The sequence below is a fragment of the Schistocerca americana genome, chromosome 3 (genome assembly GCF_021461395.2).
Source record: "Schistocerca americana isolate TAMUIC-IGC-003095 chromosome 3, iqSchAmer2.1, whole genome shotgun sequence".
NCBI classification, from domain to species: domain Eukaryota; kingdom Metazoa; phylum Arthropoda; class Insecta; order Orthoptera; family Acrididae; genus Schistocerca; species Schistocerca americana.
The window spans coordinates 382,288,426-382,313,760 of NC_060121.1; the positions used below are offsets into that span (position 1 = coordinate 382,288,426).

The 25,335-nt window shown below is 42.2% G+C and overlaps 1 protein-coding gene across 1 annotated transcript in view; it reads right to left on the reverse strand.

The window, feature by feature from the left end:
* Positions 1 to 3,525: 3,525 nt before the first annotated feature.
* Positions 3,526 to 25,335, reverse strand: part of LOC124606739 (chromatin modification-related protein eaf-1) — a 124,055-nt gene continuing 102,245 nt past the window's right edge. The window contains exons 5-8 of the mRNA XM_047138771.1: positions 20,234 to 20,462; positions 12,240 to 12,647; positions 6,964 to 7,099; positions 3,526 to 4,175 (exon numbers count right to left, since the gene is read on the reverse strand). Of these exons, the coding sequence (XP_046994727.1) occupies positions 4,084 to 4,175; positions 6,964 to 7,099; positions 12,240 to 12,647; positions 20,234 to 20,462 (865 nt within the window). The 3' untranslated portion in view covers positions 3,526 to 4,083. The remainder of the gene's footprint in view (positions 4,176 to 6,963; positions 7,100 to 12,239; positions 12,648 to 20,233; positions 20,463 to 25,335) is intronic.

Below are 25,335 nucleotides of genomic sequence, written 5' to 3' on the forward strand. Positions count from 1 at the left end.
TGCAGCCTACATCCTTCTGAATCTGCTTAGTGTATTCATCTCTTGGTCTCCCTCTTTGATTTTTACCCTCCACGCTGCCCTCCAATACTAAATTGGTGATCCCTAGAGGTCTCAGAACATGTCCTACCAACCGATCCCTTCTTCTAGTCAAGTTGTGCCTCAAGCTCCTCTTCTCCCCAATTCTATTCAATACCTCCTCATTAGTTATGTGATCTACCCATCTAATCTTCAGCATTCTTCTGTAGCACCACATTTCGAAAGCTTCTATTCACTTCTTGTCTAAATTATTTATCGTTCACGTTTCACTTCCATACCTGGATACAGTCCATATAAATACTTTCAGAAACGGTTTCCTGACATTTAAATCTATACTCGATGTCAACAAATTTCTCTTCTTCAGAAACCCTTTCCTTGCCATTGCCAGTCTACATTTTATATCCTCTCTACTTCGACCATCATCAGTTATTTTGCTCCCAAACCAGCAAAACTCCTTTACTACTTTAAGTGTTTCATTTCCTAATCTAATTCCCTCAGCATCACCCGACTTAATTCGACTACATTCCATTATCCTCGTTTTGCTTTTGTTGATTTTCATCTTATACCCTCCTTTCAAGACACTGTCCATTCCGTTCAACTGCTTTTCCAAGTCCTTTGCTGTCTCTGATAGAATTACAATGTCATCGGCGAACCTCAAAGTTTTTATTTCTTCTCCATGGATTTTAATACCTACTCCGAACTTTTCTTTTGTTTCCTTTACTGCTTGCTCAATATACAGATTGAATAACATCGGGGATAGGCTACAACCCTGTCTCACTCCCATCCCAACCACTGCTTCCCTTTCATGTCCCTCGACTCTTATAACTGCCATCTGATTTCTGTACAAATTGTAAATAGCCTTTTGCTCCCTGTATTTTACCCCTGCCACCTTCAGAATTTGAATGAGAGTATTCCAATCAACAATGTCAAAAGCTTTCTCTAAGTCTACAAATGCTAGAAATGTAGGTTTGCCTTTCCTTAATCTTTCTTCTAAGATAAGTCGTAGGGTCACTATTGCCTCACGTGTTCCAACATTTCTACGGAATCCAAACTGATCCTCCCTGAGGTCAGTTTCTATCAGTTTTTTCATTTGTATGTAAAGAATTCACATTAGTATTTTGCAGCTGTGACTTATTAAACTGATAGTTTGGTAATTTTCACATCTGTCAACACCTGCTTTCTTTGGGATTGGAATTATTATATTTTTCTTGAAGTCTGAGGGTATTTCACCTGTCTCGTACATCTAGCTCACCAGATGGTAGTTTTGTCAGGACTGGCTCTCCCAAGGCTTTCAGTAGTTCTAATGGAATGTTGTCTACTCCAGGGGCCTTGTTTCGACTCAGGTCTTTGAGTGCTCTGTCAAACTCTTCACGCAGTATCATATCTCCCATTTCATCTTCATCTACATCCTCTTCCATTTCCATAATATTGTCTTCAAGTACATTGCCCTTGTATAGACCCTCTATATACTCCTTCCACCTTTCTGCTTTCCCTTCTTTGCTTAAAACTCGGTTTCCATCAAAGCTCTTGATATTCATGCAAGTGGTTCTCCTTTCTCCAAAGGTCTCTTTAATTTTTCTGTAGGCAGTATCTATCTTACTTCTAGTGAGATAAGCCTCTACATCCTTACATTTGTCCTCTAGCCATCCCTACTTAGCCATTTTGCACTTCCTGTCGATCTCATTTTTGAGACGTTTGTATTCCTTTTTGCCTGCTTCATTTACTGCATTTTTGTATTTTCTCCTTTCATCAGTTAAATTCAATATTTCTTCTGTTACCCAAGGGTTTCTACTACCCCTCGTCTTTTTACCTATTTGATCCTCTGCTGCCTTCACTATTTCATCCTTCAAAGCTACCCATTATTCTTCTACTGTATTTCTTTCCCACATTCCTGTCAATTGTTGTCTTATGCTGTCCCTGAAACCCTGTACAACCTCTGGTTCTTTCAGTTCATCCAGGTCCCATATCCTTAAATTCCCACCTTTTTGCAGTTTCTTCAGTTTTATTCTACAGTTCATAACCAATAGATTGTGGTCACAGTCCACATCTGCCCCTGGAAAAGTCTTATAATTAAAACCCTGGTTCCTAAATCTCTGTCTTACCATTATATAATCTACCTGATATCTTCTCTCTCTTCTCTCTTAGTTCAGAGAATCTCTTCAATCATTAACCCTAAATGGCACTGTGATAACCTTTCTTTCCTCTGCAAAGAACTTGGGAATAATTCTGGATTATTACTTAGACTGGACAGAAGACACAACTGCAGTCTGTAAGAAGGTGTCAGCATCACTTCACTCACTACAGAAATACAAAAATGTATTTCCTTTCAAGCTTAAAACTAAGATAATAGAGATACTAATACTTCCCATACTTGACTATAGTGACACCACTATTGAAGAATTTTTATACAAAGGTTCACACAGGCTGGAACTGGAGATGTAGCTTGTGTATGATACGTTTGTGGTATACAATTTTTTGACCATATCACACCAGCCCATGAACAGTTATCATGGTTATGTGCCAATAAGCATAGACACTATCACACTCTATTTTTGCTCCATCATCTTCACAAACACTGCAAATCCTCTTATTTGTCTTCAACTCTTACTCTACTGTCTGAACAACACACAGTAATATTCATTCGCAACAAAGTAAAATTCGTCCTCTACCATCACATAACATTGCCATGTTCTCTAATTCATTTTCTGTATCAGGAACCTGACTTTGGAACAATGTTCCTCAAGATATCAAAGAAATTAAAATCCTTCCAAACTTCAAAAGACAGTCAATAGTCCACCTTCTATCATAATAGCCATATGTCCCACATTCTATGCAGCTCACTCTCATCAGCCCCTCCTTCCTAACTTTTCCCTACCATTTGTCAGCAAGTTATCTCTTTATATTCTATTCTTTTCGAACAGCCACTATTACTGTCATTTAATTTTCTCCTCTTCCTTTATGTAGCCCACCTATGAAAATACTAAACGGGGCTTCAGATGTGCTACAAAGTAATTCTAAATTCCCTTTACTATTAATGTTGTTGTTATTGTTATTGTTATTATTATTATCATTGTTGATGTTATTCTTGTTATCATCAATTATTATTATTACTATTATTTTTGGGAATCTGTGCCTAATATCTTTGGTATGTGTTGTTCCTGATCATCTGTCTGAGGGGCCTTAAGTCCCTAATCTGATCGGGCTAAATAAGCAATAAATAAACATTCTTTGCTTACCATGTCACATGCTGGTAACACCACTCATGTGGCATTCAATCTGATGGTGGGCAGTGGTCTCAGCGTTTGGCTCATTGGTGTATTTTATAAGTGCACTGCAATGTGTATGATGTGGAAAAAGTAACTGGGGGTTTATTTCATTATAATGTGAGATCATGTGAAACATAATGAAAATAACATTCATTAATTTTTCGGAAAGGATTTGCTTATTATCAAAATATAAAAATACTAATGAAACTAGACTCTTTGCAAATTTTTTTGAAAAAAATTAACTTTATTTTTACATAACAATTATAAAACATTTTGGACATTTATTACATGTATGTATTACCGTTCCAATGTATTTCGCAATTAATGGTATATCACAACACTTATGATTTGTACATCAGTGACGTTCTAGAATTTTGTTTATTCAGTATTTATTTTGACAGTTTTCCATTTAACAGAATATACAGTATGTCAATTGCCATAATACAAATGTGATGTTATAAACATACTGGAAATACTGAAGAGTTTATAAATCTTTCCTAATATCAGTGCATCCAGCAGCAGAATGAGATTATCATTGTTTGATGCTGAGATTAACTTTAATTCAGAATTTAATGTATGTATTTACATTTCTAAATCAAGGTACTATGGTCTACATTATCAGCTAAATGTAAAAGGAGCATTAAAATGAGAATCAGACTTCTACAGAGACAAGTAATTATAGTAAAAAAATCTATTGATAGTAAGTTCTCTCAGGGATGGGAGCGACGATATCGCTGTGGCGAGATCTTGAAGATGACCTTCGCACCATTTCTAAAGAACTTCAGCAGGCACAGTCACAGGCGCACCTGCGCACACGTTTGTCACGCTTGTGGAACACCTGATCCACACTGCGCACAGATCGTGGATGCACATCTGCAAACAAACCAGTTACTTTTTCACAAATCATACAAAGTGTCATGATAGTGGAAAGTCTTTCACAGAAGCATGATACTCTATATGGCTGAAATGTGTATATATAATATGCTTACTCAACAGTTAGGCACATGTAATGGTTCTGAATGGTAAATAATTAACAAAAGAATGTCAAGCATGTCCTTGTTCCCCGCTACTTCAACAGCACACAAATAAAGGTTTGTTAACAATATTCTAGTTAATTAAGATATTGAAGATAAATTTTAGCACTATATAATATTTATTGTGAAATTTTCATGTATTAGTGTGAACTGTTGGAGTTCATACAGGAGCTTATAGTTTTTGTGTTGTTCCTGCAGAAAAGTGGTTTGCCACAAACAAGTCCATATTAATACAGTCTTCATTAGGTTGAAAGACTGCTACCACATTTGTTTAATTCACATGGCCTGACAAAAAAAGTGAAGCATTCAGGAGACAAGGTCAGATGTCAGTGTAGATTTGTACATGTGCACACCATCTCACAGTACATGAATGAGGCATTTCTCTGTGAGATGTAGAATGATCAGTGGAGTGCATTACAGTTGTTCATGTTTAGTGTTGTTCCCAGGCCTGGTAGTGTATGTGAGGAGTGTAAACAGCATTAGATTTTGAATGATTACTGTGAGGGACAGAGAGATGCTGAGACAGAGTTATCAGCACTTGACAGAGTTCAAGCAAGCATCATTGTGTGTCTCCTTTTGGCTGGCAGGTTGAATCTTTCAATATCCAAATTTTTGAGGCATTCTAATGTGAAGAGGCCCGATGTTCAACTGCATGGGAATGTGAGAGTATGCATTCTCATTGTCATGGTTCTGGTCAACCATGTCTGATCCCCACAAGGGAATATCACTGTATTGTATACAACCCATTCACATCTGCATCTGTCACCTGAGAACAAGTAATGGACTTCCAGCAACTTACAGAGTCATTCATCACCATTTGTTGGATGCTACTAGCAACCAGAAAATTGAACAAATTACTGACCATTGCAGAGGCTGCCATTAACACCACAAAGAAATGGTTTTGTTTGGAATGGTGTCATGACCGAGGAGCAAGGACTGCTGATGAATGGTGTTGCATTGTGTTTGGTGATGAATCACGGTCCTGCACTATGCTGGATGACTATCATCGGTGAGTAAGGTAGGCACCTGGAGAAACGTCCCATTCATCCAATACTTAGGAGAGGCTGAACAGTGTTACCCCAGCATCACAGTGTGGGGAATCATCAGCGTGACATAAGGTAAGGGTTGGTACTGATTGAGGGAACTTGATGGCACAACAGTGTCACAGATATCATGTGTCCTTCCATGTTACCACACATACGAAAGTATCATGAAGCCATTTTTCAACAGGACAATGCTCTTTGACAAAAGGAATGTGTGTATAAGAACTGTCTGCATGATCCTGGAGTAATCCTTTTCCATCAAGATCCCCAGATCTGTCCCCAATACAATATTTGTGAGGACCATTTCCGATATCTACTTTGTCCCAGTGGCAGTATCTAGGATATCAAGATTGATTTGCCTCAGGAGAGGATACACTTGCTTCCATACGCCCTTCCCAACTGAATCAGTGCATGTATCCAGGCCAGAGGGTTTGCAATGTTATGCTGGCTCTTTTTTTGTATATTGATTTTGTGATCACTGCAGTGTTTCCTCTTCTCCTTTTGAGTGCTTAACTTTTTTGTCAGTTAGTGTACGCGCTGAAGAAGAAACAAGGAAATTGAAAGGAAATTTCACAATGAATTGGATATTTATATTAGTGTTTATGATTGATATGGTCTTCTAGCTTTAAGTTGGGAGGCCTTTATGAGCTGAAGGTCTATGGCAATGCCATCACAATGAGAATTGTCATAGAAAAAAAATAACAATTGCTGAACATCAAGCTACTTATGGAGCAATCACTAGGTGGTGTAAGTACACAAGGAGGCAATGGAAGAGTTGGAATACATACTTAGGCATCCAGAAGCAGAGAAGTTAGAAATAAAAGGAACACTATAAAGAAATACAGGTGGTACAGGCAAAGATGAGAATATGTGATACAGGTAATCAAAGATTAAGCATAATATGTTATCAAATCAGCTGACACACACACACACACACACACACACACACACACACACACAATAAATATAAAAAAATGATCGTAATTTTCATATAGTCTCTTGATGGTAGGGGAAATAATTTCATTCTAAAATATAAGGTAAAAGTATTAGAGAAACGAAAATGATTAAAGTGATGTTGTATTTGAAACTGGCCAAATATTAACTCTGATTGAAACTGGCATTGTAGTACTTTGCCAAAACTTTAAGAGCTCACAAAATTTAGCTACGCACTTGCACAGAAATGCATTCATATTCTCAGCACTGAGTGAGTCCACCCCAACCAAAGAATGCTGTTTGTTGCCATCTGCTGGGCTGTGTGCTTTGCCCAGCAACCACCTCAACTCTTTGTGCACTGATTCTCTTATTCACTACTCTAGCCAGAGAGTACAGATTTGTCAAATTATTAGTTGTACTGACATATGATCATTTTCAGACTCGCTCACTATAGTGTAGAAGCAGTTGAATTGCACCTCCCCTACCATGCAGAGGCCATGCACAGTGTAACATCACTTCTACCAATATCGCTTGCCCTACAATGCCATCTGTGTAGGTACAGGTTACATTGTTTTATGCTATCTCTGCATTCTGATAGTGCTTTCTGTAAGAGGTCAGGAGAAGCACAGAGTAAACAAATGTTATACTTACAATGTGGACGGGCAGGCCCCTGGTGAGGCTGTGGCTGTGGGGGCGGTGGAACGAGCCTCTGGTAGGGCATCTGCATTGCCTCTAGTGGCATGCCACCAGCCTCCTGTGCAGAGCGTGCTTCTGCCTCCTCAGCCATCTGCAACAACACAAAAGACCCACTTGTCAATAATGTACAAGTTCACTTCATACACTCAACAGTTTATGTTTCAGAATCAGTTTATAGATCCCTGAGAGCAATGTACATGTTTCATGGGGCAAAACTAAACATCCTGTCATGCCGTATGGAGCATAACTACAAATTTTAATAGTCTTGATCATAATACAATCTTATAGTAACTTGATAACCAGTTTTGGTTGACCACAAGCAATTTCAGTCCATACTTCCATGGTAACTGGAACTTGAGAAATCAGACAGTGTTAACCACCACAAAACTGTTACTACAAGTGCAGGTAAATTGTCAGAATATCCATAGGCTGATCAAGGCATGTCTATTAGCACATAAAACCAGAAGGATACTCAGATGTGGTAAGTGCATTCCCTAGCAAAGTGCTGTTACTGTTGCCCTCACTGTTTGTGGATGGGCATCCCATCACATCATATGTACTATATTACATCACAGGCTCAATTCTGAACAATAACCAATGTTAAACTCCTGCAAATGTGACAATGTCAGTTACTCATTCTTCATAGACTAGCTTCCAGCACATTAATTCAAACCCAGGGACAGTTTCACACATTGCACAAAACCATTTGAAGCAAATGATAAAAAAAACCAAGGACAGACTACAGACCTATACATTTAATAACCATATGGGACACACAGACATGTAAGACAATCCATCCCTCAGTCTAAAGGTGCCTTTAGTATATTTTCTCAACAGGCTGTCTGTAGCAGTCTGATTCCAGTATCAAGATAGTATGAGTCATTATGGAAGGTGGCTAGTTTTGTTGTAAATGTAGTAAATCCTAGGTCACAGTACACAGTACAACACCAAGTCCATAACTCTACCTGCCTTTTCGACAACTAAACATCACTATATTCCCAGGGCCACCATGGCACTCATGTAATTGTAAGCATATTGGATAAAAAATTAGTCAACTCAAGGAGACATTGATACACCACCTCTAGTCCTGATAATGACCTAAATTTGACCAGTATAGAGGTCTGCAGATTTAGTCAGTATGCCATATCCAGCTGATGCCACTAATTGATGATTAGATCCTGTGGACCCACCAAACTGTATGGATTTAGGTTTCACCCAATGTTCCAAATAGTCCCAGACTTTCCTGTGAGATGAACATTGATTGATTTAGCAGGCCAAATGAGGGGTAACAGGGTGCCTCAGTGTTAATCAAACCAGGAAAATATTTGTGCAGCCCTGTGAGCATGACTATTGCCATCTTTGAAGAAGAGAGTACCCATACCATATTCATAATGGAGATGAAGAAAATTGGGCAACATCTGATCACTGAGAATGTTTAAATGAACATCCATGTTCATGCTAACTGTAACCTGAGTAAGTGGGCCCAGCTCATAGTTGAATATTCCCAGAATATCATAGAAATACCTTCAGTGAGAACTACACCCTCCACAAATAGTGTTCTGAATGCCTGATTGGGAAATTAGTGCACTTGATGTCTTGAATCATTTGCAAAGAGGAATAATCTTAACTTTTCAGACCAGGCCACATTACTCCAGTTGACCACATTCCAGTTCCTGTGTGTATCACCCAGCATATGTGTGTGCCACTATGGGGAACAGTCCTTTGTGAATTATGCGACTCTAAAATTGCAAAGCATGCAGTTTCCTCACATGTTTACTTGGATCCTGGTTGAGATGGAGCTGTGTACAGCGGCAGTATCAGTTCTTGTCATGTTTGAAATCTACTGTCACTGACAAGGTGTGACACTTGCCTGTGTTCCCTGCCAATCAGAATCTATTTACAGCCACTGTCCTTATACATAGCTCCCAGTGGCATGCCATTCCTTGCAGACACATTATAGTGTGCATTGATGTGCCAAGAAGTTGGGCATCTTCATTCATAGCACAGTCGTGAGCACGTCCTTACACAGTAGCTGCCCTCTCCCATTCTGTCACATTTCCATGTTGATCCATATTACTACACTGATTCCATACAACGAACTGGCTTACAGTTACTGAACTGCCATGAATTATGTCAGTGGCAAAGAGTCACGTGGCCACTTGGTAACAACTCTACATCATCTGCTGCTTTCTAAAGCTGCCAGTGTATTCTTTTAACAGGATGACAAATTTTTCTGTGTAATGAGCTTACCACCCACAAGAGGAAAATTAGAGAAATTTGAGATTGCACAGATGAGTACACACAACTTCTCTTTCCAAATACATTCTTTGAAACAATTAGTGCAGGAAAAAGTGATTGTGGTTAGTTATGTGTGTCCTCTGTACAGTTGTTGGCAGAGTACAAATGAAGAGGTTTTCCGAGAAGTCATTCTACCCTTTTGACTTTGTACAATTAGGGAACAAAATAGTTATGTTAGAAATGAAATAGTCATTTTATTGGCATACCTGCTTTTATGCAGGTAAAAGAATGCTTGAATCTCAAGTAATGTGGTGAGAAATTGAGGAGCACATTGAAAAAGATTTGAAATTGAAATGATGTAGAGGGATGTTGATCAATGAATTATGTGATTATGACATGGAAAGGTGCATTCACAGCCTTATGATTTCCATACAACACATTTAGCTTAAGAGTGGTACTTTCTCATGAATTTGTGATACATTGCAGTTTACACACGATGACTGTGGGTTTCTGGTCTAAGAATAATCCACGTTATCTGCAAGAGTTGGAAATAAACCTGTCTCATATCATGATAGGGGTCAAGATGTAAACACAATACATGTTCTCAGCATATTGTTGTGAGGGATAAATGATTTGAAACTTATTTTAACACTTTGGAAACGTGGTTAATACCTCTACTGGAAGACAAATGAATCATCAGTCATGTATGGTTACAACAGGATGGGACCCCATCTCACTTTGGTGTTCGTGGGTGTGATGTTCTTGACGAACAGTTTGAAAGCCACTGGATTAGGCACGATTCAGGAAACATCCCAGACACCAATGAAATTGGCACCATTTAGATGGGAGTTTACCAAGCTAGAAAACTTGGCGTGGGGAATAATGAACTCCCCCATGGCTCAATGTTGGTACAAGACTAATGAAGGAATGAGCAAAAGTATTGTGGAAGCCTTTCAAAGCTTAAAATCTGAGATTCTCTGTTCGATGACAGGTTGGACTGGAGGTGCAAGACACAATGTTGCATATATAGATGTACTATGTACACACATTACCTCACTGAAAGTATCTGGACACCCCATGTAATGCGAAAATGACCACCTGTTGTGAGTAGAGAAGCAGTAATAGCAGAATTTGTCAGCCAGAAGAGCTCAGTGACTTCCAATATGGACTACCACTGGAGGCACTTGAGTAACAGATACATCACAGACATTTCAGCCCTTCCAAAGCTGCCCAAATGGACTGTGATTGTGAAGTGGAAGTGAAGAACAACCACAGCTAAAATAAGAGCAGGCAGATCTCATGTATTGGCTGACTCCGACCAAACATTGTGGAGGGTGGTCATAAAAAATTGAATGAAATCAGTGGAAGAAACCACATGTGAGTCCCAAAGTGCCGAAAGCATGTGTAGGGAGTTACAAATAATGGGGTATAATGGACAAGCAGTTTCTCCTAAGCCACACATTTCTGTAGTTAGTCTAAGCGACTCTTGAGGTGGTGTACAGAGCGATGCCATAGGAGTGTGGTTGACTGGAAATGAGTGATTTGGCGTGATGAATCGTGCTATAAGCCACGGCAATCTGAAGGAATGGTGTGAGTTTAACTAACGCCAGGGGAATGCTACTGTCATTGTGAGTAGTGCTAGGAGAGTCTGCCATTACTCCACAGACATTCAGATACCACTCTGAAAGTGTCCAGGAAAGGTACATGCTTTGAGGAGTGACAGTATTAATGATTCTGAACAAAAAACTTCAAATGAACATATGTCCTGTTCTTAAAATTTTCTGAGGAAACTGTTGAAAACAATAGGGAGTAGGGCACATGGAGGTAACAGTAAATGAAACATTGTGCTGCAATTTCTTTTAATTGTCTACATTTCCTCAGAAAAGATAGCCCACCGTCGACTGCAATGCAATCTGTAGTTCTTGAAGGCAGCTGCTCTGTTGCTCTGCTGCTCATTCGAACAGTCTTTCACCTGATAACAAGTATGTAAAACACGAGTGAGAAGTTCCTCTTTGTTGACCATTCTGCACTTGTAGACTTCACACTTTATCCAGCCACACAAAGAGTACTCTAATGGAGGAAGGTCAGGTGGCATCGGTGGCCAAGAAATGGCTTTGTGGTGATTGATGCCTGTGATTTTCAAACAGCTGTATATCAGGTTTGGTTAAGAAGAGAGCATACAATCATTTGAAGTTTTTTGTAAAGAATCATGAATACTATCTGGTGTCAACAGAAGGGGTCCACTTGATGGAAATCTCGACGCCACTGAAAAAGACCAGTAGGATTCAGGTTTAGCCAATCTATCCTGCGTTGACTATAGTTCCACAAACACGAACAAATAATGTCCTCTGAACTAGAACTGGAAGAAAACTAATCTTCTGTCTTGACGTACTATTCCAACAGCAGTCCCAAACTAACAGTATTCAAATCTCTAGGGAGGTAGTTCCTGTCCAGACATGATAATTCTACTCACTTTTCTGTTTCTACTGAAGACTAATCACTATCTGCTGGCCATTATTTCTATCTAAACTGAAGACTTCAAGATGCAATGAACGTTCTACAGGATCTCCGTAGCAAGTCTTACACTGATTTACAACTTTCAGTTGACAATGTTTGCTCGTGCACAGTTACATAAGCAGGCGTCTTTCTTCCTTATGTCGCCGCCGCTCCAGGGGGTGTGATTCTCAAGGGTAGCGTGATTGGTTTGTGTGCAGCGATGTTCCTGCTGTGGACGAATGTCCACGGTACTTCTAATATCAATTGTCACAAACTTTTCTCATGTGGTATCCCAGTGCACCATAATATCACCAACACACTATCAACAATCAAAGTTTTCCTCCTGTCTCACACTGTATATATTATTGAGCTGGTCATATGGAGACTTCTTGAACAAGCTGTAGATGTGAATTGTTGGTAAAATCGTCAAGGAACTGTGACTTTCAAATGCAAAGCCAGGATCATACACTCCAGCAGATGGTGAATACGGAACGTACCTGCATCGGCACGTGGTGGGCCTCGAAGACCTGTCCCTCGGCGACCTGGACGGGGATCTGTTGTGCCTCGAACATGTGCATGGGGATCTGGTGCGCCTCGGCCAGCTGCAGCTGCGGCGGCATGCGGCGGGCCTGCTGCGCCTGGGCCTGTGCTTGGGCTTGGGCCTGCGCCTGCGCCTCCAGGTGGGCGCGCAGCTGCGCCTCAGAACCTGGCACGGGCCTCTGCGGCGGCTGCGGGGGTCTGCGGGCGGCAGCCGCGGCGGCTTCCGCAGCGGCCATCTGCACGGCGGCGCGCATCTCGGCCACCACCTGCGGCGGGATGCGGCCCGGGCCCTGGCGCAGCTGCACCTCCGGGATCTCGTGCACCTCCGTTATCTGGATCGGGATGCGCTGCATCTCCGCAGGACCCTGTTAGGCAAACGAAAAGTACGAGTGCTAAAGACGTCCTCTTTACATTCCTTGCTGAGGCGGCTATTGTTACGGCTGTAATGCTCGGCAAATGCTGGCGCCTGTGTTGAGAGACGGCGTTCCGGCCAATGTGAAGTACACCGAGGTGACAAGACTCGTGGGATACTACTAATATTTTGTCGTACCTTCTTTTGCCCACCATAGTGCAGCAACTCGACGTGTCATGGTCTCAACAAGTCATTGGAGGTCCCCTGCAGAAATATTGAGCCATGCTGTCTCTGAAGCCGTCCATAATTGCAGAACTGTCCGCCCCCGGTAGCTGAATGGTCAGCATGATGGGTTGTCAATTCTCTGGGCCCAGGTTCGATTCCCAGCGGGGTCGTGGAATTTTCTCCGCCCAGGGACTGGGTATTGTGCTGTCCTCATCATCATCCTATCATCCTCATCGACTGCAGGTCGCCAAAGTCGCGTCAAATTGAAAGACCGGCACCCGGCAAACGGACTGCCTGACGGGAGGGCCCTGTCCGTACGATTAAATAAATAAAATTGCAGAAGTGTTTGTGTACGAATTGATCTGTAGATTTTTTCCCATATGTATTCGATGGGATTCATGTCGGGCGCTGGTCAAAGTTCAAAAATGGTTCAAATGGCTCTGAGCACTATGGGACTTAACATCTGAGGTCATCAGTCCCCTAGAACTTAGAACTACTTAAACCTAACTAACGTAAGGACATCACACAACACCCAGTCATCACGAGGCAGAGAAAATTCCTGACCCCGCCGGGAATCGAACCCGGGAACCCGGGCGCGGGAAGCGAGAATGCTACCGCACGACCACGAGCTGCAGACGCTGGCCAAAGTGGCCGAACGGTTCTAGGTGCTGCAGTCTGGAACCGCGAGACCGCTACGGTCGCAGGTTCGAATCCTGCCTCGGGCATGGATGTGTGCGATGTCCTTAGGTTAGTTAGGTATAACTAGTTCTAAGTTCTAGGAGACTAATGACCTCAGAAGTTGAGTCCCATAGTGCTCAGAGCCATGTCGGGCGATCTGGGTAGCCAAATTGTTTGCTAGAACTATCCAGAATGTTCTTCAGTCCAATCATCAAGAACTGTGGCCCGATGACATGGTGCATTGTCATCCATAAAAAATTCCTGTGTTGTTTGGGAACATGAAGTTAATGAATGGCTGCAAATGGTATTCAAGTAGCCAAATATCACCAGTGGACCCAGTCCATTCCATGTAAACACATCCCACACCACTGTGGAGCTACAACCAGCTTGCACAGTGCCTTGTTGACAACACGGTTTGTGGCGTCTGCGCCACACTCGAATCCTAACATCAGCTCTTACTAACTTAAATCTGGACCCATCTTCTTTTTTTCAGTCCTCTAGGGTTCAACTGATACGATAATGAGCCGAGGAGAGTCGCTGCAGATGATGTGCTGTTAGCAAAGGCACTCTCGTCACTCGTCTGCTGCCACAGCCCACTAACGCCAAATTTCGCCACACTGTCGTAACGGATACTTTCGTCGTGCGTCCGGCATTGATTTCTGCTGTTATTTCACTCAGTGTTGCTTGTCTGTTAGTACTGACAGATCTACGCAGATGCCACAGATCTTGGTCGTTAAGTGAAGGCGTTATCCGTGGTGAAAGGTAGTGGCTGAAATTTGGTATTCTCGGGATGCTCTTGACACTGTGGATCTCCGAATATTGGACTCCCCACTATTTACGAAGTGGAATAGCCCATGCGTCTAGCTCCAACTACCATTCCGCGATCAGTGATGTTAATTCCTGTCGTGCAGGCATTATCACTTCGGACCCCTTTTCATATGAGTCACCTGAGTACAAATGACAGCTTCAATAATGGACATCCATTAATACGTTGTATATGCGATACTATCGGCATCTTCATAAATGCATATTGCTACCCCTTGACTTTTGTCACATCGGTGTACGTACCAACCGATTTTTTGAAAACTATTATGTGAAGAAATTTAATTATTGCGATCTTACAGTCGGATATCTTCACTTTATAAAGAACTGAATTTCTTTTCATTATCCGTCCTACATACTGCGCTGCATCAAACTGAATAAAACGTTGCGTGAAATTTTAAAGATTTTGCAGAGTTAATAACACATTGCATAAACTGTGCATATGGTTGATTTTAGTTGATAGATTGCAGTGAATAAAATGTAAATAAGATGTCGAAATTTTGTTTAAAACTGGGAGCAGAACGATATCTCATTTCGTTGTCTAGTTACCGGGTTTTATATACGAAGGACGGTCATGTGTGACGCGCCCTTTCGTACCTTTGCGCATCGCGAATCATGTGGTCATGCAACTATCACGGGTCATAAACGATTCAAGATATTCGTCCTGTCAAGGCCTATGTTTGATTCTAGTAGAATTCTTTTAGCACGGAATGCCCTTTTTGTCTATGCTAGTCTGCTTCTTGTTCTTCTTTTTTTTCCAAGGTGTCCCAACTGAAATCTTCCCGTATCGCCCGGTCTTTTCCAAGTCCCCTCCAGGAGATCCGAATGGAGGATTATTCCAGAATCTTTTGCCAATGGAGGGATCATCAAGACACTTTCTCAATTACTGACCACATGTCCTGTGAGTACACGTTCTGTGTCTTTAATACAGTGGTTTCCATTGCATTCTGCATCCTCATGTCGTTGATCACTGCTGATTCTCCGCCTTCAGGGGCAGTTTCCCACCCCAACCTCTGTCCGCTCCTCCGCCCTCTTTGACAATGAGGTTGGCAAAAAGAGGGTGACTTCTTATGCCGGAAGTCTTCGAGTGCCAGTGCTGATTATTCATCAAAATTTAAGCACTGGCAGGTTTCGTATCCGGAACCGTTGACGTTTTGATTACTAATCAAACACGCCACCCCTACACCACAGGTTGGTAATACAGAAGTAAAATACAGTATATAGTAAAGCAGAGAAGTGATAGAGCGTTGTTGATGTTGTTGTGGTGGTCTTCAGTCCTGAGACTGGTTTGATGCGGCTCCCCATGCTACTCTATCCTGTGCAAGCTTCTTCATCTCCCAGTACCTACTGCATCCTACATCCTTCTGAATCTGCTTAGTGTATTCATCTCTTGGTCTCCCTCTACGATTTTTACCCTCCACGCTGCCCTCAAATACTAAACTGGTGATCCCTTGATGCCTTAGAACATGTCCTACCAACCGATTCCTTCTTCTAGTCAAGTTTGCCACAAACTTCTCTTCTCCCCAATCCTATTCAATACTTCCTCATTAGTTATGTGATCTACCCATCTAATCTTCAGCATTCTACTGTAGCACCACATTTCGAAAGCTTCTATTCTCTTCTTGTCCAAACTATTTATCGTCCATGTTTCACTTCCATACATGGCTACACTCCATACAAATACTTTCAGAAATGACTTCCTGACACTTAAATCTATACTCGATGTTAACAAATTTCTCTTCTTCAGAAACGCTTTCCTTGCACATTGCCAGTCTACATTTTATATCCTCTCTACTTCGACCATCATCAGTTATTTTGCTCCCCAAATAGCAAAACTCCTTTACTACTTTAAGTGTCTCATTTCCTAATCTAATTCCCTCAGCATCACTCGACTTAATGCGACTACCTTCCATTATCCTCGTTTTCCTTTTGTTGATGTTCATCTTATACCCTCCTTTCAAGACACTATCCATTCCGTTCAAAACCCTTCCAAGTCCTTTGCTGTGTCTGACAGAATTACGATGTCATCGGCGAACCTCAAAGTTTTTATTTCTTCTCCACGGATTTTAATACCTACTCCGAATTTTTCTTTTGTTTCCTTCACTGCTTGCTCAATATACACATTGAATAACATTGGGGAGAGACTACAACCCTGTCTCACTCCCTTCCCAACCAGTGCTTCCCTTTCATACCCCTCGACTCTTATAACTGCCATCTGGTTTCTGTACAAATTGTAAATAGCCTTTCGCTCCCTGTATTTTACCCCTGCCACCTTCAGAATTTGAAAGAGAGTATTCCAGTCAACATTGTCAAAAGCTTTCTCTAAGTCTACAAATGCTAGAAACGTAGGTTTGCCCTTCCTTAATCTAGGGTCAGTATTGCCTCACGTGTTCCAACATTTCTACGGAATTCAAACTGATCTTCCCCGAGGTCGGCTTCTACTAGTTTTTCCATTCGCCTGTAAAGAATTCGCGTTAGTATTTTGCAGCTGTGACTTATTAAACTGATAGTTCGGTAATTTTCACATCTGTCAACACCTGCTTTCTTTGGGATTGGAATTATTATATTCTTCTTGAAGTCTGAGGGTATTTCGGCTGTTTCATACATCTTGCTCACCAGATGGTAGAGTTTTGTCAGGACTGGCTCTCCCAAGGCCGTCAGTAGTTCCAATGGAATGTTGTCTACTCCGGGGGCCTTGTTTCGACTCAGGTCTTTCAGTGCTCTGTCAAACTCTTCACGCAGTATCGTATCTCCCATTTCATCTTCATCTACATCCTCTTCCATTTCCATAATATTGTCCTCAAGTACATCGCCCTTGTATAGACCCTCTATATACTCCTTCCACCTTTCTGCTTTCCCTTCTTTGCTTAGAAATGGGTTTCCATCTGAGCTGTTGATATTCATACAAGTGGTTCTCTTTTCTCCAAAGGTCTCTTTAATTTTCCTGTAGGCAGTATCTATCTTACCCCTCGTGAGATAAGCCTCTACATCCTTACATTTGTCCTCTAGCCATCCCCGCTTAGCCATTTTGCACTTCCTGTTGATCTCATTTTTGAGACGTTTGTATTCCTTTTTGCCTGCTTCATTTACTGCATTTTTGTATTTTCTCCTTTCATCAATTAAATTCAATATTTCTACTGTTACCCAAGGGTTTCTACTAGCCCTCGTCTTTTTACCTACTTGATCCTCTGCTGCCTTCACTACTTCATCCCTCAAAGCTATCCATTCTTCTTCTACTGTATTTCTTTCCCCCATTCCTGTCAATTGCGCCCTTTCCGTAGAAATGTGGGAACACATGAGGCAATACTAACTCTACGACTTATCTTAGAAGAAAGATTGAGAAAAGGCAAACCTACGCTTCTAGCATTTGTAGACTTTGAGACAGCTTTTGACAATGTTGATTGGAATACTCTCTTTCAAATTCTGAAGGTGGCAGGGGTAAAATACAGGGAGCGAAAGGCTATTTACAATTTGTACAGAAAGCAGATGGCAGTTATAAGAGTCGAGGGGTATGAAAGGGAAGCACTGGTTGGGAAGGGAGTGAGACAGGGTTGTAGCCCATCCCTGATGTTATTCAATCTGTATATTGAGCAAGCAAAAAAGGAAACAAAAGAAAGCTCGGAGTAGGCACTAAAATCCATGGAGAAGAAATAAAAACTTTGAGGTTCGCCGATGACATTGTAATTCTGTCAGACACAGCAAAGGACTTGGAAGAGCAGTTGAACGGAATGGACAGTGTCTTGAAAGGAGGGTATAAGATGAATACCAACAAAAGCAAAACGAGGATAATGGAATGTAGTCGATTTAAGCCGGGTGATGCTGAGGGAATTAGATTAGGAAATGAGACACTTAAAGTAGTAAAGGAGTTTTGCTATTTGGGGAGCAAAATAACTGATGATGGTCGAAGTAGGGAGGATATAAAATGTAGACTGGCAATGGCAAGGAAAGCGTTTCTGAAGAAGAAAAATTTGTTAACATCGAGTATAGATTTAAGTGTCAGGAAGTCGTTTCTGAAAGTATTTGTATGGAGTGTAGCCACGTACGGAAGTGAAACATGGACGATAAATAGTTTGGACAAGAAGAGAATAGAAGCTTTCGAAATGTGGTGCAACAGAAGAATGCTGAAGATTAGATGGGTAAATCACATAACTAATGAGGAGGTATTGAAAAGAATTGCGGAGAAGAGGAGCTTGTGGCACAACTTGATTAGAAGAAGGGATCGGTTGGTAGGACATGTTCTGAGACATCGAGGGATCACCAATTTAGTATTGGAGGACAGCGTGGAGGGTAAAAATCGTAGAGGGAGACCAAGAGATGAATACACTAAGCAGATTCAGAAGGATGTAGGCTGTAGTAGGTATTGGGAGATGAAGAAGCTTGCACAGGATAGAGTAGCATGGAGAGCTGCATCAAACCAGTCTCAGGACTGAAGATCACAACAACAACAACATGGATTAGAACTGTGGGTTTTAAATATTGACATCAAAAGAAGACTTATAACTGTGGAAATGAATTATTTACGAAGGAGTGCCATCAAGAACCGAGAAAAAATCTTATGGTGCAGTAAGAACTAGAATGGGGACAAATGAGACAGTGATAATAGGTACGAAAGAAAATCATTAAAATTATGTGGATGTTTCTTGAGAATGCCAGACAGTCGACAACCAAAGAAAATTTTTTATGGAAACGACCTAGCAGACGGAATCGCAGTAGACCACAAAATTCTTGGAAAGTTCATATCAACAAAATAACAGAACATCATAGAGGATGCCGTCGCCAGCCGCTGTGACCGAGCGATTCTAGGCGCTTCAGTCCGGAACTGCGCTGCTGCTACGGTCGCAGGTTCGAATCCTGCCTCGGGCATGGATATGTGTGATGTCCTTAGGTTAGTTAGTTTTAAGTAGTTCTAAGTTCTGGGGGACTGATGACCTCAGATGTTAAGTCCCATAGTGCTCAGAGCCATTTGAACCATTTTGATAGAATTGAAAAGTGGGGAAGAAATAACTGGCGTACTGATGTTTCTGTACAAACTTATGTATACAGATAGTTCACCCGTTCTGGGAATTGAGTATTTCGACGTGTTTTGCCTGTTATCGACATCGATACTGGCAGGATGTCGCTCCCGAGGATTCCAGGACTTTCTAGAATGTTTTAATTTCAAGCCAGATAAATGACAAAGCAGTTTTCCGTATGATATAATTTTCTGTTTTTTCCCATTTTCCTGTACCGTGTAGCCTTTCTTCTTGCCAAAGTTAATGATTCTACTTCTAGGAGAAGTATCCAAGTACCCTATAGGTATTAACGAGTGAGTTTGTGGATATCAAAATTGTGCCAGCACCAAAGGACTATAGTCGTTAGTATGTGACATAAATTTCAAGGTGATGCATCTACCCATTCCTGAGCAAAAAGGGAACAGTCTGACAGACAGACTACAAAGCGATCCTGTAAGGGTTCCTTTTTTACCGATTGAGGTACAGAATCCGAAAAAATCAACAAATGTATGTTCTCATGACATCGAATTTTATAATTCTTTTAAGTAAAGTATCATAATATTGTTTAGGGTTTTCGAAAAAGCTTACATGTTCGACACTAACAGAGCTTTCCCTAACTATTAGGAATGTACGCTTGGAGACATGTGGTACTCGGTATTTGCGCCCAGGCAGAGTGAGCAGTGAGCCTTGTTTAGGGTGAAGCATATTCAAATACAGTCTTCACAGAATATCGTGATTTCGAAAAAGCATATTGTCTGACACTAATCGAGCCTTCCCAACTATTATGAATGTATGCTTGGAGGCAGGTGGTACTCGGTATTTGCGCCCAAGCAGAGTGAGCAGTGAGCATGCGGCAGATGGAGAAGAGGGAGTGGTGAGGTACCTGCTGCAGCTCGGCCACCTGTATGGGGACGCGCAGCGCCTCCAGGATGTGGAGCGGCACCGCCTGCTCCTCCGGCTGCGGCTGCGGCTGCGGCTGCGGCTGCGGCTGCGGCCTGGGGCGGTGTTGTGGCTGCGGCTGCATGTGCGCGCCGTGGAACTGCAGAGGCAGCTGCACGGGGCCCGGCAGCGGCACCACCACGGGGCCCATCACCTCCATGGCCGGCATGTGTCTGCCAGCAGCGGGCACACTCAGTCAAGGTCACGGGCTCCACACTCCCACACTTACAAATCACAATTCTTAATATTGAACTTCTTATGTTCAGGGCATCTCTCTGTCTCTCTCTCTCTCTATCTGTCTCTCTCTCTCTCTCTCTCTCTCTCTCTCTCTCTCACACACACACACACACACACACGCACACACATTTATATACACTGATGGGAAAAAACATCCAAACTCCAAGAAGGCGTTGTGCAACATAAACGAAAGTTGGTATGCGTGCTTCTGCATCTGAAAGATGATGCCTATTCAGATTTCGCACTAGTCGCATAAGAATGGTATTAGTAGTGCTTCTATGAGGATGGAAATCCAGTTTGCTTTGAATACACGCTGTAAGGGTCGGTAGTGTTAGTTACGTTTGAGAGAGTTGATGTTAGTCAAGAATATCTTGAACACGACAAAGAGGCTGCCATTATCAGCACGTCACTGAGTTTGAACGAGATCATGTAATAGGGCTACTAGAAGCTGGATGTTTTAGAAAGACTTGACAGTAATATAGCCATTGTACATTATTTCTGGATGCGGAGGGGACGAGAAGGTACTGTTGCAAGAAGATCTGGCTCTGGATCGTCACGTGGCACTACTGAGACAGAAGACCACACTGTGCGCGATGTATGGCTCTAGCGCATCCTACTGCATCTGCAGTGGCAATCTCAGCAGCTATTGGCAGCACAGTGACACAGCGATCTGTCACAAATCGTTTACTTCAAGGTCAGTTCCGAGCCAGTTGCCCTGTAGCACATAATCCACTGACCCTGAAGCACCCCAAAGGCAACTTCAGTGGTGTTAAGCGAAGGGTTTTCGAAGGCGCCCTCGGTGCCAGTGATGTGTGTGTGTGTGTGTGTGTGTGTGTGTGTGGCTGCAGCTGGATAGCCCTCAACATCGCAGCCATCAGCGCCTGTACGCTGGCTGTGTCAGGCAAATGGGACTATAGCACACAAAATGAGGATAGCCTAATATACGACGTAAGACCACATACGCTCCCTTTTACTCTTTTTTATATGAACACACGCGACTCCTCTGAACGGTACAATGGAGGAAGCAACTCAAGATAGACCATTATAACCAATGAGCGAAGTGATGGCGCCGGCCGGAGTGCCCAAGTGGTTCTAGGCGCTACAGTGTGGAACCGCGCGACCTCTACGGTCGCAGGTTCGAATCCTGCCTCGGGCATGGATGTGTCTGATGTCCTTAGGTTAGTTAGGTTTAAGTAGTTCTAAGTTCTAGGGGACTGATGACCTCAAAAGTTGAGTCCCATAGTGCTCAGAGCCATTTGAACCATTTGAAGTGATGGCTGTGAGTTGTTTAGAAGGTGAAGGCTAGATGAGGGCCTGCAACCAACCTTCTACGTGCTAGGCACACAGGACCTACATCTGGAGTTATGGCCTGTGGTGAGATTTCGTATGACAGCAGGAGCTCTCTCGTGGTTATCCCACGCACTCTGACTACAAATTTATACGTCAGCCTGGTGATTCGACCTGTTGTACTGCCATTCATCAACAGCATTCCACGGGGGTTTTTCCAACACGATTACGTTCGCCCATATACCGCCGTTGTAGCCCATCATGCTCTACAGAGAGTCGACATGTTGCTTTGGCCAGCTCAAGCACCAGATCTGTCTCACGAAATCTCCAGTGTCATCGATAACCAGCACTAACCATCCCTCCATTCACAAACCAAGTGCAACAGGCATGGAAGTCCACCCCACAAATTGACATCCGGCAGTTGTACAAAACAATGCACACACGTTTGCATGCTTGCGTTCAACATTCTGGCGGTCATACTGGTTATTAACGTACCAGCATATCACATCTGCCATGGATTATCCTGTGCTTACATTGACCTGTGCCCTTGCAATATCAATTACTTAAATATCTTACCTAGGCAACTGTGTTCCCAAAATTTCATTATTCTGCATTAATTATTTTTTGATGTTGTGATTTTTCCCATCAGTGTTTACATACAGTGTGTAATGAGTATAAGTGCAGATATTTTTATGTGTGGTACCTTAATACATACACACATCACTGTGTTGATTGTTTTTCTCTACATTAAGATTTTTCTGCTTGGTCGTAACTGCACCACTAAGTGGACTATGCCTGTCAGTACAGACTAACCGTTTCACGTCCACGCGTTCAGACTTTAACACCTGACCTGTTGCCCAGGGTGAAAATAAGCATTAATGGCTATTTCTTGCCTCATGTACTCAGAGGTACTACACACCCTAAAAACATACAACTTGTAATAGCTATAATTATTAGTCTCAAAATGACGTAAATACTGATGTAATGCTGTTCAGCACACTATCCTCAGTTGCCAACAGAATTAGCTGCAGTTATACCCATTACACCCTGAATAAAGTGTGAATTAGTTGCCTGTAGCTACAGGTTTTATGCAACTCGCTACATTTTCAAATACCATGAGCAAAATTGTCATATTCCCTCGCGCGCTACATGCAAAGTATTAGTGCTACAGAAGTAATGAACAGGAGCTTCTTGTAGGAAATTTAATGTAGCTAAATTTTGTACTGAGATACGTTATTGCTAGATGCTGTAGTTTTCAAATTTTTTAGAAAAACGTACAAAAACGACCTTCAAACGTTTTTTCCTTGAATAACTGTAGATCCCTGGCCTCCATTGAAAATGTATCCCAGTACAAAATTTAACTTCATTAAATTTCCTACAAAAAGGTCCTGTTCATTTTTCCTGTAGGAATAACAGTTCGCAAGTAGCGAGCGAGATAATATGAAAAACTCGTGCGCTGTTTTTGAAGGCGTTGCATGTTGCGTAAGACCCACAGGTAGTGACAGCTGAAACACTGTATATGGTGTCCCGTTTATACTTACCACCGCACTTTGGAAATACATATAGTATACTACTGCAGTACCTTTAAACGAAATGTCGTGTGCAATAAAGCCAGTCTTTGACTAAAAACTGCATCGTCCTTATTCCTTTAATTGTGGTTGGAGGTAAGCGTAATGCTCCCCAGGCAGTACTATGCATACACATGTAGAAAATAAGAAAATATTGTTGCAAATACTGATTTGCGAGCTTAAACTGTCTATTGGCGAGTAGCATTTCTACCTTCTATTCATTGGTGAACATCATACTCGCACAAATCTACAGTTGGAGATAGTTTACTGAACGGCAGGCAAGCAGTCGTGATGGTTAATATACCCCTGGTAGCGAAACATTTTCTTGACACATCTTTTTTTTATGGTAATGGAAGGCACAACGTTCCAGTAAGCATGGATCCGCGAAATAAGTGCCGCCGCTGTGTTCATTATGAAATATTGTTCTAGTTAGTACAAATTTATTTGAAATGTAAGCTTTTCAATAAAGTTCACAAGAAACTGATTTAATATTTTTCCCTTGATGTACTTCAACGCGGTATTACTGCAGGACATTACAGTTCACAATTTACTGTGCACTAGTAACTGTTAAAGGAGGAGTTTCACATACGGCTTTGGCATTTGGATCGTACTTTGCAGTCGTCTCTGGGGAGAGTTACGAAATATTTCAATCGCCCTCAAATCATCTCGTAAATCTGGACAATTCTGTGCAGTCTTCTGATCCATTTGTTATACTGTATTAAGGGAAGCTCTTTACGTTTCATTTCTGATATGGCCCCAGACAAAAATGTCCAGAAGATTGAGGTCGGATGATGTAGGAGGTCAAGGTACGGACCCCACTGAACGTATCCATCTTGGGTTACATTGACACGAAGATGTCATCGTATGTAAGCAGTGAAATGTGCCGGTGCTCCATCATGCTTGTACTATGATCCACAACCAAGAGCTATGGGTCGAAACTGAGCCCAAACGCAAGGGGACTTAATCGCAAAGTTTATACAGGGTGATTTTATCCACTGTGTACAAACTCTAGGGATTTATCGATGAGAGGATACGGAACAAAAAAAGGTCTAATGAATTTATGTCCGGAAATGCACGATCTGTATGCTAGATACCATTTATTATGTCAGACATTGTCACAGAGACTACGGTCTAAATGTGCGCTGTACCATACGGCCACAGTTACAGTATGTGCTGAAAATGGTTTTATTGTGCCTCAACGCGTGCGTGTAAGCGCCGTAGAATGTTTTGTCTCCACACTTGGAATGGGTTCTGCATACGCGATCTTTTTGAGATGGCCCCGTAACCAGAAATCGCACGTGTTGAGATCCGGTGAACAAGCAGGCCATGCAACTTGACCCCCTCGTCCTATCCATCGACCAAGGAAGACACGATTGAGATACGTTCGGACGTTAACGGCAAAGTGGGCTGGAGCACCACCATGTAGCAGCCACATAACCTTTCGAATCATCAATGGTACTTCTTCCAGTAGGGGAGGCAAAGTCACTCGCAAGAAACGCCGATAGTTCCGGCATATTGGGCGACGTGGAAGGAACGCTGGTTCCGCAATACGGTCGCCAATTATCCCGACCCACACATTCCGGCTGCACTGATGCTGATGATTCGCTGTCATCATATCATGGAGGTTCTGCATACTGTCGCACAGATGGCTGTTATGAGAGCTGAAGATACCGTTCCATGTAAAGGTGGCCCCATCTGTGAATAGGATGAATGACACAAATGCCGGAATCGTGGTTGTCAGGTGAAGAAACCAGTGACAAAACTGCTCCCGGCTTGGAAAGTCTGTTGCTAGTAAGTGAGGGTAGTAACAATCGTCTTGAAGAATGTACCACACGGTCGTCCAGCTTACTCTGTACTGGCGGGCCAACTACCTGCTACTGACACAGTGGTCGTCTTCCACGGTTCCTCCAGGTCAGGTGTCCTAACGTTTCGGTTACGTCCCTCATGATTTCCC